This window comes from Passer domesticus, chromosome 8, assembly GCF_036417665.1.
Source record: "Passer domesticus isolate bPasDom1 chromosome 8, bPasDom1.hap1, whole genome shotgun sequence".
In the NCBI taxonomy this organism is placed as follows: domain Eukaryota; kingdom Metazoa; phylum Chordata; class Aves; order Passeriformes; family Passeridae; genus Passer; species Passer domesticus.
The window spans coordinates 34,074,677-34,092,646 of record NC_087481.1 but is presented as its reverse complement, the minus strand read 5'-3'; the positions used below and the strand labels follow the sequence as shown (position 1 = coordinate 34,092,646).

Here is a 17,970-nt window from a genome sequence, read left to right as displayed (position 1 = left end):
CAAATAATTTAATGCTTGAATAATGCTATTATCTTTAATTGCACTGCTAATGTTTAAATCTCATTTAGACCACTGCTTGCCTCTTGTCCTTAAGGCCAGGATCCCTTTGCTAGCTTGTTTTCCATGCATACCTACCCGACAAATCTCTGTAGCCACCAGCATGCTGAGACAATTGAACCAGTTGTCATAGGCCTCCAAATTATAGGTTTTGGTCACATCGCTTCGGCACTGTAAGAGAACAGGTCGTGTTAAACCTCTCCTGTATCATGATAAAGCTTACCAAAGGATAAACCTCCTTGTCATATCTTGACAAAATCTTGTTGTACGTGTTTTAAGGCATGAGCTTGAAGAAGCTTAGGAAATGTCAGTCTTTCTTGCACAGGGTGTACTCAAATTATGGAGTTATTATTCTTTACTGTGGTTCATCTATGTTTCTTTTTCCCTCTGTACACCTTTTTGTACCTTGTGATTATCCAGGGAGTCCATGTGGCTGACAATCTGCATCAGATCCTCTGGGTAAATGTTGCTCACTCTTTCCTGTGTTTGGAGAGAGGAGAGATTGTCATTGTACAGACAAACAGAGAGTTCCGTGAAAAAAAATCCAAGTTAGGAGGACATTTAGATAACTTTATCTTCCTAGAGTGTAGATGTGTGAGGTGCTTTTATCAGTGTACCTAACTGGTCTTGTTCACTACTTAACTTGGTTTTTTTTTATTAAAACACTGGAGGCTCTCAGTGAAGCCATAGCAAAATTCATGTTGATGAGTACGTTAATATTCAGTAAATAGAAAACAAGACTCCGCCCCAGTCAGTCTCACCAGCTCGATGTAGGTCAGCTGCTGTGCCAGGATCAGAGGGTCACAGCACACACTCAGGATGTCCTTCTGAGTTGACTGGGGCTTGGTTTTGAGGATGGTGCCCTTGTCAGTGACAGGCTGACGGAATTTCTCTCTGATTTCCTGGTATTGGCTCCGTGCAGAGAGGGCCATCAGGAGATTCTGTGTCATCTGGCTAATGATCTTTTTCACTGTTCCATTTTCCTAAGCAGAAGGGAGAAACAACAACTGCTGAAAACCTTTAGCTATTGCAGACACGGATCACCAGAGAATTTCTGCCTGGGAAAAATAAATGCCTATTATCCATTTTCTTTCATCTTTTCTGAGCTGATCATTTTGTGACAAATGACCTTGTCCTAAATACCCACACAACTCCATAATGACACTGTTCTGCCTGCTTGCCTTCCCAGCTCTGCTTTGCTTGGCTGGCTGGTCTGCTCCTTTGGGTAGTGCCCCATTTCCAAAGCATCCATGTCAGCAGCTGGACTGGGCATGTGAAAGGTGCTGCAGCTGCTTGCACAAGGCTCTGGAACCTCTGTGCACCAAGGGCCAAAAGTTCTCATTCTGATCAGACCCACTGATGAATCCAGTCTGTCTAGCCCAAGCAGAATCCAGGGAATTCACATAATGTCCAGGAATATACCCCTCAAATATCCTAACTTTGCTTTGAACAGCTACGGCATCCAAATATTTATGTAAGAGCACAATATACATCATGTTCTCAGACAACTAAAATGCCTTTCCTGTTTATTGTGTGCCAATTTTAAACATAAGATTTGTAAGGATTCATTGAAAGGTAAAGCCACAGGAACACAATCCATCTGCTCAGTGTTTTGACAGCTAAGATGATTTTTTTTTTCTACCATTGTGTCCTATAGACATTTCTCTGAGCTAACTTGATTGCTTTGCTACTCCTCCATCCTGTCTGCTACTGCTATAAGTGACCTGGGTTTCTCCTGCTGCTGGGAAAATTAATTCAACCAGACAATCCTTTTCCTCACAGAATCATTCTCTTGCTTTCATGCAAATTACTTTTCTTGAAGTTAACCACAAGGTTCACTTCTGCCAGTCCCCACTAGACAGAGCTGCAATGAATCTGTGACCATTCAAAGGAGCCACTACTGTGCAGTGATGACTGAAATTATGCAGCAGATGTGAGAGATGACTACCAAATACTTGTATATTGCCTGTTATAATTAAGCAATAATGGTGTCAGAATGGTGCTTTACAAGGCAATAATCTGACTCCCAAGTGAAATCAAATGAAAAGCTGAAGGCAGTGTAGCTCATCTTGAGGCTGGATTACTGCTGAGCAGCAGCTGTCTGGAGTCATTTCTGATACTGTGCTACAAGTGTTCAGAAATGCCAAGGGAGCCTGGTGGAGGGGACTAAAACAAAGCAGAATTCTCCTCTCTTATGCTGAGCTTTCCACTGTGAATGGCTTGCCTTCAGCCACTGTGCCTGACTTGCCCACGTGTCTGGGAGGAAGCAGACTTGATGTCAGGATTGCAGAAAATGACACTTGAAGATAAGTTAGAGTATTGCAGATATTATATAAAATTGAGGAAAGAAACTCAGACACAAAAAGCTATGGCTTACTTAAGCTATTATGAATTCATTAGCATCTTACTGCTTAGACAAATGTCCTTAAGAGTTTTAGCAGTTTGCTTTTATTACTAGTTTTATGCTAATTTTCCCTACAACTTTGGAAGGTAAGTCAATGACTGTACAATGATTTGTACTTGAGTTAATTTTTGCTAACTCTGGGGTGCAATCCTGGCTGCAGCTTTAGCTAATTGGTATGCTGCTATCACCAGGACAACACCTGACTGCTTTGTGTGAGCTCTCAGTTGACTTTCTACCTTTATGAATGAAGAATAGTGTCCTAAGGGGATTTGAAAAAGCTTTAAAATACAAAATAAACCCCCAACCTCTATCATAATTCCATGCTGAAGCATAATTCAATGTGCTAACAAACACTTAGAGTGAGAGCTGCTTTTTGTCAGTGTCAAATTAGTATTTCCTAGGGGTCAGATGAAGCATAGCTCTCCACTGATGAACCTTGATTGGTAGCCTTGTTAAGGGGGTAAATGAGGTGGTGCTGTAATTAATGGATGCCACCAGATGCCTCAGACACCACAGCAAGGAGCCATTCCACAAAGATGGGTTTTTCTCCAATGACCATTATTCATACATAAGAGTGGGAAGGAAAAGGCAGAAAGAAAGGGCACAACTTCTTTCTCGTTCAAAGTAACAGCAAATTAAATACTGAGATAGAGATGCTAAATAAACCTCTGCCAAGTTCCCTTTCACAGGGCTGTCTCTGCCAACATCCACCCCTTGGCCCTTGTCTGCAAAGAGAAAAGAAGGCTCTAGTCCTGTTTCCTCTTCCCCTCCTCCTGAGGCACTGACATTCTCATCCAGCACCCACGTAAACATCTTTGCTGATGCAACAAAACCAAAGTACTTCCTTCACCTCACTCTGCTGTTCTCTCCCTGATTCATGCCCTGCTGTCAAACCTGTTGTTCTTCATTTTCTCTCTGCTTGAATCAACAAAAGCACATAATACAGCTGTCTTCCCTGTTCCTCGTAATTGTTCTCAAAAATATCTTGAAGTTGTGGGTTTAAAACAATAAGAAGCTTCTACTTCTACATAAATAAGACTTCACATTTGTACAAGCACTTTACAACTAATTCTCTTGCAGTTCTTGGTTATACTCTTCCTTCTGTCTATTGCTGTTAACAGTGAATTTCTCAATGAACAAAAAGTGTAGGCTTTGTGAATGTTGGGAAAGAGCCAAAACTAACCAAAAAACCCCAACAACCCCCCCTCCAAAAACTTAACACCCCTTGTTTTATTGCAATTCAGTTTATCTGTTTGCTCTAGAAGGTTTTTTCAAGGCCTAGTTTTCTTCACAGGCTAGAAACTCAGAGCTGTTAAGACTGGTGATGGACTAGCTAGCAGAGCTCAGAGATAACTTGCTTTGTGGAAATACTGTGCCTGCCACCTGAAACATTGCAATAAACCAGCTGCTTTTTAGGAGCTGGGAATGAGGTGCTAAATAATAAACACCTTCACCTTGGCCAAGAGTAGATGTGATACAGCTAGCTGGTGTGTCTTGCAAAACTTAGACATGCAGAGTGGTGACAATGTACCAAGGATGGGATGTAATTCATTATTAAATCCTCTTGAGCCATTCTAGTTCCTCTTCTTTCTCCTTCTGCACCACAGTCATTTTTCATACTGCCAGCACTATTTTCTCTCTCCTTGTGACGTGTGGTGATTAGATGTAGACAGTTCCTGCTAATGGACCATTAAGTCCATCAGGCAGCCCATGTCCTGTGGTTACCCTGACAACTTAGAACTGCTGCTGTAGTTCCTTTGGGAGACACTGCCTGCAGGATTGTAGGAACACGGCACAGCTCATCTAACAGTTAACAAATACTGCTTGAGCACTTAACTTTTTTTTCCTTCCCACCCCTACCTCATCACATTGTGTGATCCTGTGAGCAATCTCCTTCAACTCTTTCATGGATTTTTCATCTTGGAAATCATAGGGGAAAGTTTCAGTCCATTCCTTCAGGAGCTGAATGATTTTGGCAGCGAAGGATTTTAGTTTTGCCTAGAAAGAAACAATGAGTTAATTACCAACTGTAGACCTGTTTGACTGCAGATTAAATGGCTGATAAAGGTTCACAGAAATCTGGACACACCCTTGAAAATACTTTGCATTAATAGTAGGTGATGGGGACAAAAAAAAAAGACCATATTTAACTGTGCACTAGATTCCTAAATAGTATCGTTTAGCCTCCTTTCATGGTGATGTCTCTTGGTGATGTCTCTTACCAAACACTGTGAAGACATTTTCAAGGTGAGCTGTATAAAACCAGGAGATGACAGAACAGTTCAAGTGACTTGTTTAACTGAAGTCCATGGGGTTTAAGCTGATTTCTGCCATCTGAGGCAGCAGGGCTGTAGTGTTTGAATTCAGATGTGTACAATCTGCAGTACTCTACTGAGAGCTCATGAGAAACGTTCACAGACATTTCAGTTCTATAGAATTTATCAGAGCACCCAGACTGAGCTGTATATTAAATAAATGAATGACAGGAAAGACGTGTGTGTTCTCTCCATGACGTCTAAATCAAAACAGACTTTGACAATAAAAGGTATTGGCTTTTGTTCAAAAAGCTATCAACCATAGAAAGGGCAGAGAGAGTATTTTTCTATTTTTTTTTTAGTTGCCTGTGAATCTTCTAAGGTTTTTCATCAGTTAGACCTGAACTGGGTGCCAATTACTCCCCTCTCCATTGCATCATGGACAGCAGCATCAGTACATCCAAGGGAGCAGTCTTGTAAAATTGGGAGCGTAAGTGCTAAGAACACTTGTAATGAACAAGAATCAAACCTGAATTTAGGTTGTACTTATCCTCCTACCCAGCTTGTGATGCACTGAGGAAAAGGAGGAAGCTTTGTTTGTGCTCCCTCCCCAGTAGTGCAAGTGCAGAGGTCCCTGAAGGCAGCAGCTCCCTCTCCCCAGGCACAGCACAGCCCCTGGGGACAGGAGGGCACTCAGCATGGCAGTGTCACCTCAGGAAACTGCTCTAAGTCAAAGAGAGAACACCTCCAAATAGAGGTAGCAGCTCCTGCCAAAACAGCATCTCATCATGTCCAGTTTATCTAATCAAAACCAAAGTCAATGAAATTAAGCTGGTTTTGTTTTCCTTTTTTTTTAATATCTCACCATTATATAGTCAATGATATTAATAATCATTGATAAGAATTTTGAACTTAAACCATGCACCCTTGAATCCTCAATCTGACAATTAGCCAGTGCCTCCTTGTAAGTCCAGAGGGAATTTTCTTGGGTTGTTTTTGTTTTTTTAAGACCTGCAAACTGCTATCTGCTAGCATGCATTTCCTACCTGTTTTTATTGACAGCATTTAACTGATGCTGCTAATGAGATAAACACAGAATAGCCGCACAGGGAGGGCAAAACCAAAACATCCCCATTCTTTTTGCCAGCAGTGGGCATTCCTGCAAAGCAGTGTCTGTCAGTGCCCCTCGTGTGGAGCTATTTCTCAACAGTGTGGGACAGAGTTCCAGATTACAGCTGCCTGTACTCCAAACTCCCACTGTCATCTGCCTTGGGGAAAAGACAATTTATAGTTATTTGCCAGGAAATGAATGGAGGCTGACATTATTAAAAGAATAATCTGTAGGTGGTGATGGACGATTAATTAGCCAGGGAGTGCACCTCCATTCAATTAAAGTGAACAGGTATGTGCCAACTCCACTTTTGTTTACCAAAAGCTGCTACAGAATTGTTTTTTTAGTATTAATCATCTTGACTATCCTTTCTTTGTAATTTTTGCAACTGAAAAAGGAGTGGTGAGGGCAGAAAAGTTTAAAAATCTCACCTTAGGCCATGGCAAGCATCTCCATATGAACACTCAGTTCATAAAGAATTTATGGGTTGTCTAGACTGACCCCAGCAGCTGAAGAGACTAAATCAGTCAGAGCTGATGCCTTTTTAATGCTGGTGTGTGTAAGATTGCTCCTTAAAACCAGGAGCCCACTGAAGAGGCAGCATTAGCTGTCATGGTTTGAAGTAGGTGCAGCATAACACCAGGCTGTATTTCATCAGTTTTTTTAGGCACTGATATAGAAGAAAAAGGTTTGAAGGAGAAAAATGTAGCTTTGTGCTTGTAGTACTCAGCCAAATTACCCCAAATTATACTCCATGTACAGCTTAAAACACAGTGATTTATGAACACTGACTTCCCATCTCTTGTATCTATTTTTGAGTTGTTATGGTTTGCTCTCTTCACATGGCAAGCCAGGCATGTTGCAAGACAAACTGCACTTGTCACATTTAAAAAAGCTTAATATTTCATCAGATGCTTTTTCACACTCATGAAAACAAGGTGTACACTTTGAGAGCAATGCTGAAGGGCTCAGTGCAGCAGAGCAGGGGATTTGTGTTTCATGTGCACTCTGATGGAGCCCAAGCAGCGTGACAGGCTTGGTGCACGTGGTAACCCAGATGGAAACCTCACAGATCTGTGGGCAGCAGCACAGTTTCCTTTCTGTCATGGCTGCAATAAACCTACCAAACTACTTTTCTCCAGTCCTGCTCCAGACATGAGCCTCCCTTTGTGAGGCCTGACAGAGTTCTCTGGAGTCCATGGGAACACTTCTCCCATAAACAGTTCTTTGAGGAGAGGAATAACTCCATTAATTTAAGTGTTCTGTGGATTGACCCTGTTCTGCACAAGACAAGGCAGGACTGAAAAACAACTCCCAATTAGAAAGGGGGGCAATAGGAAAGATTTAATGGCAATGACCTGGTTATATGTATTTTTTCTTTTTTAAAAAGGAGGACGTGCTGGCAAAAAAACCCAGAGGAAATAGTAACTTTTGAAGAGATTATATAGTCCAAGACAGGCAAAACAAACTTAATAGAAACTAATTTCTATGTTCTTTTTATTTCTTACTTCTTTAACTTGAGATATATAAAATACTCAAGCTGCAGAAAAAATGTACCACAGGTGTAACAACAGGGTTTTTTCCACTCAATAATATCATACAAGTGATTTTTCACTGATAATCTTGTTTGAGACTTTCCAATCAATAATGCACCTATGGAGAGTTACATTTTTTCCTTTATGGTCAATCTTAACTACTGACTTGTATGTTATAACTGAGGTCTTAAACTGTGAAATTCTTGCTTTTTATGTAGTAGTTAAAAGGACTCAGACTCCAAGACGCCTCAGAGCAATTTTCTTTGCAATCCACTTTTTCTGGGTTGTATTTCTGTAGAACTCTTTGGCTAGTCAGTAATGTCAAACCCAACAGAATGACAAGTATTGTGGTATGTAACCTCAAAACCTGGTTTCTTGCCACTTTTTCAGCTCACATGCTATCCAGGCACCAAGTTGTCCAGCTTATCTTAAGAGATTTGCATAAGCAAACTCGACCAGAGATGAACAGAGATGCTTTAACTGCTTTTGTCAGCTTTTTCCTGCTTTGCAGCCACTTAATTAGAAGGTGCTGGTAGCTGGTCTTACCTTAATGGATAATGACTGTGAATACTTGAGAGTATCTTGAGTTTGTATGCTGTATGTGAAATGAGATTTTATTCGTTTCCATGTAGAAAAACAAAAGTTTGCAAGTGCTTGTGGCCAAACTGTTCTGTAAAGCACACAGGTGTTGGCAGTAGAGGGCAATAAAGCAGTAATCTAAGAGGAATGTCCAAAGTTCATGTAGTGTTTTCCAAGAAATTTGTGTTTAGAAGGCAGGAAAAATTTGCAGCTTATATTAAGGAGGTAGGAAGGGATTAAGGATATAATAGAGCAGCCAGAAAAGCATGTAAATTACAGCCACCTCCCAGAAGTGATTTATTGTCACCCTGCTGTTTGCTGGGGTTCCCATAGGCCCGTGTCCAAGGTGCCAGCAGAAGGTGTAAGAGGGTGGGTGTTTGCAGTACAAGCTGCTCTCTTTGACATTAGGATGTAATGCTGTTTCATTTCTATTAGGAAGCCAGGACTTTTTAACAAGTCTGCTGAGAAGCCACACTAATACTACTTTACAATTAGCATTGTATCTCTAAAAAGCCAGCTGATTTACTCCCCAGAGAGGGCTTTAATTTGGAAATCTCTGAAGTGCATTTAGTGCATGCTAAAGTCTCATGTTACATCCCATTCATTTTAAATCCAACTATTTCACAGATGTATTTGGACATTTTCTACTCACTGCAGTCTTTCCCTATGTAAGTCTACAGCTCAGGTTGACTCACTCTGTATTTCAGATGGTGCTGGCACCTTTTAGAGGTTCCCATCTCTGTTGTTTAGTTACATGTTGCTGGGGAGCCATTACAACTTAGCAGAGTTTGCTCAGTCACAAATTAAGTTTGGCAGTGGTGCTAGGGACAATTATCACCTCTGAGTACAAAACTGGATGCAGTGGTTGTGGCACCTTACATCCCTGACCCTTGGTTTCCCCAGCACATACAGGATGAGCTATGCAGATATTTGGAGAGCTGATCAGGGGACTGACCTGGATGAAAGTCATTTTGCACCATAGTTAGTTTGTCCCATGGAGCAGTTTTGTGACATTAATAGGAGGATGCAGGTCAGGAACAATGTGGGAGAAAAAGCCTTTAGGTCAGTATTGCTGTTAAAAACTCTTTATGGACAAACCAGAGTTGAGTTTTGTGCTCTTCACTCAGAGTGCTGGTACACTAAGGAGAAAACAAAACAGGACTGCTACAGTGCTGGAGATTAGGAATGGAAGCACGTCATGTCTCATCAGAGAAGAAAAGTGCTGAAACATGTCCAGGATCTGAACAATTTAGGTCTTTACTTGTTGGGACCATCCTGTTTCTGTCACTCTTATTTGCTGTCCAGCTTGGACTTTTCTGGAACTTCAATTTCAAATAATTGAAAAAGTCTTTCAATACACACTTTACAAATTGTGACACTTAGATGGATGTAAGTTTGGTTTAACTTATTGTAATAAAACATGTCAGTGCAGGCCACCATTTTAAATAAGTCCATCCCTTAATTTTTGTGAGGTAACTCTCTGATTTACTGTTAAACTGAGTTAAATACTGAGTTAAAACACCCCAACAATAACCTGCAGCAGAGGTTATTGTTAACTCTTAGAGGATGGTGAGGCTGACTGGAGAAAGGGATTTTCTTGAATCTGGTTTTCCTCACTTGGTGAAAGCTCAAAGTGCAAACCAGCTGCTGGGCAGCTTCCATGGCACACACACACACTGCTCCAGTGCACTGCTCCACTGACCTGCAGCTGACTGCCACAGAAAATGTGGCCAGCAAATGAAGCAAAGATACTTCAAAGAACAAGATCCAAATACAAGTGCATCCAGCAACAAATGCCAGTTACAATTTTGTATTATTCTTTATCAGTCTATTCAGCTTTACAATGAGAAGGAGAGAGTGGAAATTAAATGACAGCACCACAAGTAACTGAGGAATGTAATGGTCCATTTACCTTTTCTGCCTCAGTCCCCACTTCCAGCTGCTGCTTCTGTTTAATGCAGATCTGCCCCACTTTAGCCAGGAGCTCGTGTGGGTGAATGAAGACTCTTGAGCTCAGTAGGAAAGTGAAGATGTAAGTTCTCTGTGGAAGGAGAAAAAAGAAAAACAAGTTGAAAAGCTTTAGCAAAACTGATGTGTCTTCCTTGGAAAAACTAATCTGTAAACTTTGAATGCTGTTTTCCTTCATTTAAAATTTCTATAATTTTTCTTGTCTCCAGAGAAATGCAGGTCCTTTCCAGCTCTGTTGAAAGGATATACTATAGGCTTCAAGGCTGTTAACTGTGGGGTTTTCCAATTATCAAATGGTTTTCTTTTAAAATGCCAGACTCAGTGTGCCTAATTAGTCATCACTTACCAAAGCCACAAATGAAATACATCTAATGAAGGGTGTTATGACTCTTAAACACCACTGTTTAATGCTGCTTTGTTTCTTTAAGAGTGATTATTTCTCACTGAGCTGCAGAAAACTGCTTCCTGTATATTCCAAACCACAGCTGTAATTTCTTCATGTAGGGGGATTTTCATTCCTTTCTCACCACAGTCACTGACAAAAGGCTTCGCTTTGTTTGAGGGCACAGGACAATATTTTAGTTTTAAGCTTGACTTTATTTATCTGGGGCTTGTTTCAGAGTCTTTTGAATATGAACTTGTTGCTAATAAATACCAATGGGGCTGTCTCATTAGAAAGAGCCTCTCCATTGTAATTTAAAAGCTGTGATGCACTGTATGGTACTCTGGACAAGTATCCATTGTACCATATTCTGGATCATTTAACTGAAGTGAGGGTGATTTTTTGTCCTAGTCTTGGTCCAGTGCTTGAAGCTGGGCTTCTGCATTGGACTGTAATTGCCTGCCTAATGACAGCAGCATCTCATAAGTACTTCCATTTTTCCCTCAGGCTTTGTGGTAAAATTTGGAGTTGGAAAATTACAGGGGATGCCCTTGACATTGTATTTCAATTAACCTTTGGTATGTTTGAAATGTGCAGTGTTACTTTTACCACGTTTTAGTAATGTGACTGCAGGACACAGCCAAGTGCATTTAAATAGTCAATGTGAGCTTTTACCATCTTGGGCTGGGCAAGTAAATTAAGACAGTTAAAATCTTAGGACCAGTTGTCTAAAATATGGTATCTCTACTATCTGCTACCAAATTCTGCTGCTTGCAGTTGCTAGAACAAGCTTATAATTAAACAAAAATGGTATCTTTGTGAGCTCAAAGTGGTTATGTGGTATCTCTCTTCAATCAGAGTAAAATGTGCTATTAATGAAAAATGTTTTCACTTCTCTAGTACTCAGCATGCCCTATAATACAAATTTAGCACTAACCACCAAATCTCAGGGGAAAAGGAATTTTTAAAAAACAAAATAAATAACATTAACCAAAGCTCACAGTGTTCTGGGAGTGAGTGAAAAGTGTAATAGATTAAACACATCTAAATGCAGAACTCTGTCCTGAGCTTCTGAAGGAAGCTAATGAAAGTACAGAATGTACAGCATGATACAGCAGAGGTATTTAAAATTCTCATTCTGATTTGAAGATCTTATCCATTCTGGGGTTCATGTATTACATTGGGAACAACATAAATTCTGTACAGCCAAAACCAGAGAGCAGTTGTAGTCTTTGCCTTCTCTGTTGTTTATGGATGGAGGAAGAGAGAAGGTGAAGATAGAGTGGGTCAGGTTCTTGGGTGCTCCCACTGATGCCTACAGAAGATGCCCTGTGGGGCCATCTCACAGTCCAGCTCTTGGTGACCTTGAGCAGCTGGGCAGGGCAGTGACAGGACACTGACAGCAAGGCCTCCCTCCCTAATGTCACAGTTGCAAACATCCTCCACAAGTGTACGTCTGGAAATCTAAGAAATTAGGCTTCTGTTTGCTATGTCATGTCTCTGCAGAACTCCACAGTTTATTTTTACATTTACGGTGACAAAAACTTGAAAATCAATGCTATAAAATCCTGTGGTAGTGCATGTGGTGTATAATGGGCACTAAAATTAGGCTGAAAAGCTAATCTGGTTCACAAAAGGAGACTTGGTTGTGTTATGGGACAACATATCAGTTCCTATTCCTGTGCTCACGAGAGCAATTCCTAAAGGACATGTTCCCTACTCAGAATGAAAGCAACAGAAAGAACTGTGTCGGGTTGTGAGATTTGGGATGTGTGTTTTTGTCTTTAACTATGCCTCCTTACCCTCTGGTTCACTTTCCATCTATCTCATGTGTTCACTGTTGTCCCTGAACTTAAAACTCTGAGTCTGGGCTATGTGGAACAGGAATTTAGCTGTTGGGTGAGTCAGCTGTCACTGGGTTGTATGAAATTTTTTTTTGCACTAAAGACTTGAAGCAGCCCTCACTTTCTACTGTATTTGAGAGATGAGATGGGTGGGGAGGGGAAAAAAAAGGACATGATATTTTGATCCCTTCCCCACGTTCCTGCTTTGGGAGTTGAGAGGGCCTGTCTGAAAGATGTCAGTAGCAGGGAACCACAACTTGAGCCACACTGCCCCGGCAGTGACCTTTGCTCTGATAAGCTGGAACACATTCTTCTAAGCAAAGATGTAATTTTGCTTCTCATAGTAATTCTAGAGTTGGTCTCCTTGGTGGAAGCATGTGTGATGTGGCACAGTGTTTATCCAAAGTGACCCTCAGAAAGGGCCAGTCACAACATCATTTTCCTGCTGTCACACAGCAAGAAAAGTGTCACATGTGCTTTTATTTGGTTTCTTTGATAATGTTTTATAGGATGTTCATAAAAAGTTTTGAACTGGCAAGAAGCAGGAAGATACAGGCCCTGACAGTATTTTCCATGTTAGGCTTGCTGATGTGCCTCTGTAATCAGTAATAGCTGTACTGGATCCATGCAATGCTTTTTCAGGCAATATCTAACTTTTAGGTTTCAGAAACAAGTTATCATTCCTTCTGGAATTCATCTGCTCTATTTTTATTCCATTTTTTAAAGTCATTTAACTGGAACTAGGTTCATTACTTTGGAAAACAAAATTGTTCCATTGTGGTCAATCAAGATATGCTGGTTCACACCATACTGGTATCGAATTGAGGGGTTTTTGATACTTTTATTACTGACACAGACAAGGACTACAATTAATCAAACTAAAAATGACAGCAGTACTGACCCTCCTCCCCCCCCCACCATTTCCTTGCCTCTCTGCTACTAGCCACTCCTTAGCCAATAAAGAAATTTCAGACTGAACTAAGCCATGCATTTCAGCTTAGGTCTCAGGGGCTAGGAACACAGTTGTTCTGGACAGTAAAAATTTCATATTAATGTCATATGCCTTAGCAAGATCAAGGATTTGTGTGATTTGCTGCTGTACACAGGCTAAATGTTATAACAGTGTAAAAACCTACAGTTTCTCAGGCAGTCCTCTAGCCATGAGGAGGATGGTCTGGAGAACAAAATTTAGCTCTGAAGCTAGCTAGTTTGATAAAGAATGATTAAAAAATGCTTTCATAAGCTATAAGTGAAAGTTAAGCTTCATTTATCCTAAAAGTGACAGGTATTTGGGAGGGGAGGCAAAAAAAAAAAATCCTTTCTGCAGTTGGGAGAATGTAAGTAGACACAAAAGGGGCTTGTGCTTTGCAAGAGAATAAGAAGCCAGATTCCTTTAGCGCCTAAAGTTGTTGCTAAGAGATGAGCTGAATTATATTAAAAAAAGAAGAGCGTGAGTGCACAAGACTAAAGAAGGAATTGTTACTCTCTGACCCAAGAATGCACTGATGACTTCTCGAGGCAGGGAAAAAAATACAATTTCTCTGTGTGCACTCACTGCTCATTCTGGAACTTTGTGTTTGTGAAATATTTTCTTCAAATATTTTCTTGCTTGGGCACAAGGGTTGCAGACTGGTACATTCCATTCCTAACCTCCTGAACTCCTCTGTCTCATGAGCATACACTTCCCTATGTGCAGAGCAAGTCCCTGCACACAAACAAGGCTCAGAAGAGCAGCACACCAATGCAGGCGCTTATCTTTCCTGTCCTCCCTTGCCTGTCTCGTGCTCTGCCAACATGGCAAACACATTTTTGTTCTGCCTCTGTAACCAGCACAGAAAGACACTGTGTTTGCTCTCTCCCCCACTCCCTTTTTCTCTGTCCAGAAGGTTACCGTGATCAATGTGCACACAGGCAGCAATGCCTTCCCAGCATTGTGCTCAGATGTAGTGATCAGAAAACTTGGATGGGTACTGCAACTTACAACTGTGTCACTCTGAAACTCGGGTAACCTCTGCTCTAATACTGCCACCAGCTTCTCTTGGTGATACCTTGCTGCCTTTCTTTGGATGAGTAGCCAGAGAGTTAAGATAAGAGGTTTTGATACTTCTCTCTTGAACGTACAGGACTGGCTACTGTTCTGACAGGACATCAGCTTAAATGGCTGCCACTAAGCCTCTGTGGCAACTCCCCTAAAACCACAAATGAGCATGAAATGAAGTACAAAGATGTAACTGAAGGGAAATAGAAAACTTGGGTTTGAAGACAACTCAAATACAGCTTCCTCTTTATGTTGCTCAGAGCTTATTTGTCTACTCATTTTATAATTTATCCTTTCCCCTAAATTGGGTGATCTGGTTTAACTAAAGGTATATGTTGTGTTGCAGAGGAGATGAATTTGGTTTAATGCTGTTGTCCATCTCTTTTTGCCTGGAGTTACCCTTGACTGCTTCTGTTGGATGCTCAGCTGTGAGCTTGCTGCCTATTTAAGCTGCAGCTTGCAGGGTGGGGTCCATGGATGCTTGGTTTGTAATGTACTCTTGCGTGGGATATGAAGGGAAAGCACCATGGAAACTAGCAGCATTCCAAAGCAAGTTGTAGCCCCCTTACTCACTTTCTGGAACCATTTTCAGAGTAGCTGTGTTATAAATAGATTTTATGTTGCAAGGTACAATAAGAGATGTGCATTAGCAGATACTTAAAAAACTTTGCTACACTTCTGAAATGCAAGTAGCAAGTAACAAGATTGCCGTATCACAAGAAAGAGAAGGAACAGACTCCTTGGATTATCCTGAAGCTATTCATTCCACTGTTACACCACACCAGCTCTACCCACTAGTTTCTTCTGTGCATCTGTTCTACAATATGTATTTGGGGGTGTGGAATGGAGATTTAATGTCTAACAATGGTTATCCCTCTGAGCCTTAGGATTTGGTACTGGCAGCACAATTGTATGTTAGCCATATTTAAGTATAAGGTTTAGGATTACTTTTGAACTGGAATAGTAAACTATGCTTGTTTTGCTTTTTAATCCTATACTGATGATTGATGGCAATTCTGCACATTGCCACTGAGCTCTCACATGGAGAGTCCCTTTTTGTGGATGATGATTGTGAGGATGTCTGGTGTTATTTGTGGACCTTGGAGGGACTTTACTGTGATTTAAATGCAACCACAATAAAACATTCTACACAAATTAAATTGAGAAACATACAAGATGTGGCATGGCCCACTACAATAAACATTAAGTTTGACATACAAGTTAATAGTGACTGCAGTTTCCTGCTCCCTTGTTAGTTTTTCAAAGTGCTGGGATACTTCTGTAATAGCTGCTGCTTTTTCAGAGCTCAAATAGAATATAAGTTATACAGACTCTCTGATCTTTGGCCACTTGTTTCAATAGTATCTTTCATTAATGAGCACAAAGAGTAATTTTAAGTGATAAAGTGGTTTCTTAATATCCTAGGTTCAAATTCTTACTGCATACCCTAGAGTTATATATAGGTAATATTCACTTTGAGGACTGCACTGAGGATGTTCAGCCAGTTGCAAAATCATTTTCAGGCTTGAGAACATACATTATTACAGCAATGGCCCATTAAAATGTCTTTAGAAAGAGAATATTGTAATTAAAATCTATTTTGGGTTGTGATTCCTTTTTTCTGATGGCCTAACTAGGATATGCATAGAAAATTAAGGGGAAAAATACTAGAGCTGTTTTCAGGTCTGCTTCCCTAGGTAGGACCTGGTTAGTAGTTAATCTTGGCTGCATTAGAGCTAAAGCAGCTTAGAAGTATGAAAATTCTGTGGCTAATGCTGCTTTTAATTGGTTCTTAAGGCACCCATTTGAGTTCAAGATGGCTTTATCTTTCTAACGAGTGCTCTCATTTAGAAACAGAGAATATCCCTATTGAACAACATCTTTAGTGAATGAATATTGCCAGTAAAATAAATGCATCTTTAGCCTACATCTACATCTTGAATCAGAGAGAGGCAGAATTTCATCAGAGAGCACCAATCCAGGTACTAATGCAGTATGGGAGCACTAAACCATGGGAGAAAAAAAATCCCTTTTGGTGGCTACTTACATCTGGGTAATAGTCCATGGTGGGCACCAGGCGCTCTATCAAGGCCTCCAGTGATCCAGAAACAAGGTTCCCATCCTGATAAACAGGGTCCACACATCTCTCTCCCATGTCTGGCTGCACTTGCCCACTACAACTGGAACCAAGCATGCTGGAAAAAATTGGCGTCTGGGGCATAGTTTCCTGCAGAAGAGGCAAAGAAAGGGAGAGAGGGTTAAGCTTTCTTCCAGGATGTGTGGGTTTTACAGAGGCATACATTAAACACAATTACAGATTTGACTGAAGGCAGCCTCAGCGTTCAAGCTGAGTTCTGAATCCAAGCAGTCACACATCTGCAAGCTGGCTTTGGTGTTTGAAACACACTTTAAACTATGTCTCTAAGGCTGTAGATGCATGAGCTGTAAGAATTTTCCTCACTGCACTTATTTCTTCCTTCTCCCCAGTTTTTCCCTGGCTCTTTATGCATAAAACTAGACAGAGATGAAAACACAGAATGCTTTCTGAATTTCCAAGATAGTGAAGTGATGCCTTACTGAGCAAACAAACAAATACTAAACCTTAATGTTCCCATTTTTACTCATTTTGAAGTCAGATATTTGGCCAAAACACTTCACTTGTGATGATAAATCCTTCACCACTTCTGTAGCTAGATGTAATCCAGGTATCAGCACAAGTGCATCTTGTGCATGTAGCTATCACTGGAAACAGCAGGGGATATCCTGTCTGATCAAAATTGCCGCGTTTTTTTAAACATGTACATGAAACCAGGAACTGGGTGGAACTGTGACATATGCTGTCATATACAGGACTAATTTAAACAGTCTCTTTGGAGATCTTTGCTTAGGATACAAACCTGTTGCTGCAACACAAAAACCACACGAAGGTTTAGGGTTTGCACCTCCCTTCCCTTGGCCGCAGTTGTATCACTGCACCGCAGCCTTTGAGTAAACTGTAGAGGGTTTCTTGTTTGTTTTAAATTGGCTACAGCTTAAATCTATGCAGCAGGCTAAACAAAACATCCTGCTACTGTATGTAAAGGTTGAAAATGCTATTCAGCATCAAAACAGTTCCCCCTGGCTGCTGAAATAGTCAAGACTGTTTAGGAGATCAAGTGCAAAGAAGGCAGCATTAACTCTTGAGCTGCTGCCTCATTGTCTCTGAAAGAGACAAGATATTGACACAGATGAAAAGCACTTATGGAGATGAAAAGGATTAGGCCATTATCGGCACCTTTAACCTGACAGCTGTTTCTAGCTGCGCTCATCTCCCGCACTTAAGTCTTCTCCTGAGCAATTTTTTAATGCAAGGCATATTTTTCTTCTCAGAATCTCCAAAGTCAATCATTCATATTTACAGCTGGAGTACAGAATATTTTTCTCCTCTTAGGCACGGATAAATGCTAGGTGCATTGTGAGGAAAAAACACCAGTATTAACAGAACTTGTTTATCAAAGTGACAGATTTACTTGTGTGACGCTGATAAGTAGAGCTGTTTCGTGGCTTTTACCAAAAGACCATTGCATGCATACGTGATAAGAGACATAAGGGAAGTGTAATTCCCTGTAAGATAAATATAGTAGCTGCTTAATAGCACCCAGGGAGACCACAAAGAGGAATGGAGTTCAGTTCCAGAAGTTCAGGACACAGAGTCCAATAAAATAGAAAATGCAGGATCTAATGTCGTATAAAAAGAAATGAAAAATGACAGTTCGGCACAGAAATGCATTGAGGTTACTCGGTATTTTACAGATTTA

At 40.7% G+C, this 17,970-nt stretch overlaps 2 protein-coding genes across 6 annotated transcripts in view; one reads left to right on the top strand and one right to left on the bottom strand.

The window, feature by feature from the left end:
- Window positions 1–17,970, top strand: part of LOC135306412 (pulmonary surfactant-associated protein A-like) — a 299,646-nt gene that overhangs the window by 12,453 nt on the left and 269,223 nt on the right. The window lies entirely within an intron of this gene.
- Window positions 1–17,970, bottom strand: part of RASGEF1A (RasGEF domain family member 1A) — a 165,649-nt gene that overhangs the window by 7,975 nt on the left and 139,704 nt on the right. For all 5 annotated transcript variants that reach the window (XM_064430288.1, XM_064430290.1, XM_064430293.1 and 2 more), the window contains 6 exons: window positions 16,221–16,400; window positions 9,854–9,982; window positions 4,322–4,459; window positions 819–1,040; window positions 463–537; window positions 136–228 (listed from right to left, as the gene is read on the bottom strand). In XM_064430288.1, coding sequence (XP_064286358.1) covers window positions 136–228; window positions 463–537; window positions 819–1,040; window positions 4,322–4,459; window positions 9,854–9,982; window positions 16,221–16,400 — 837 coding nt within the window. The remainder of the gene's footprint in view (window positions 1–135; window positions 229–462; window positions 538–818; window positions 1,041–4,321; window positions 4,460–9,853; window positions 9,983–16,220; window positions 16,401–17,970) is intronic.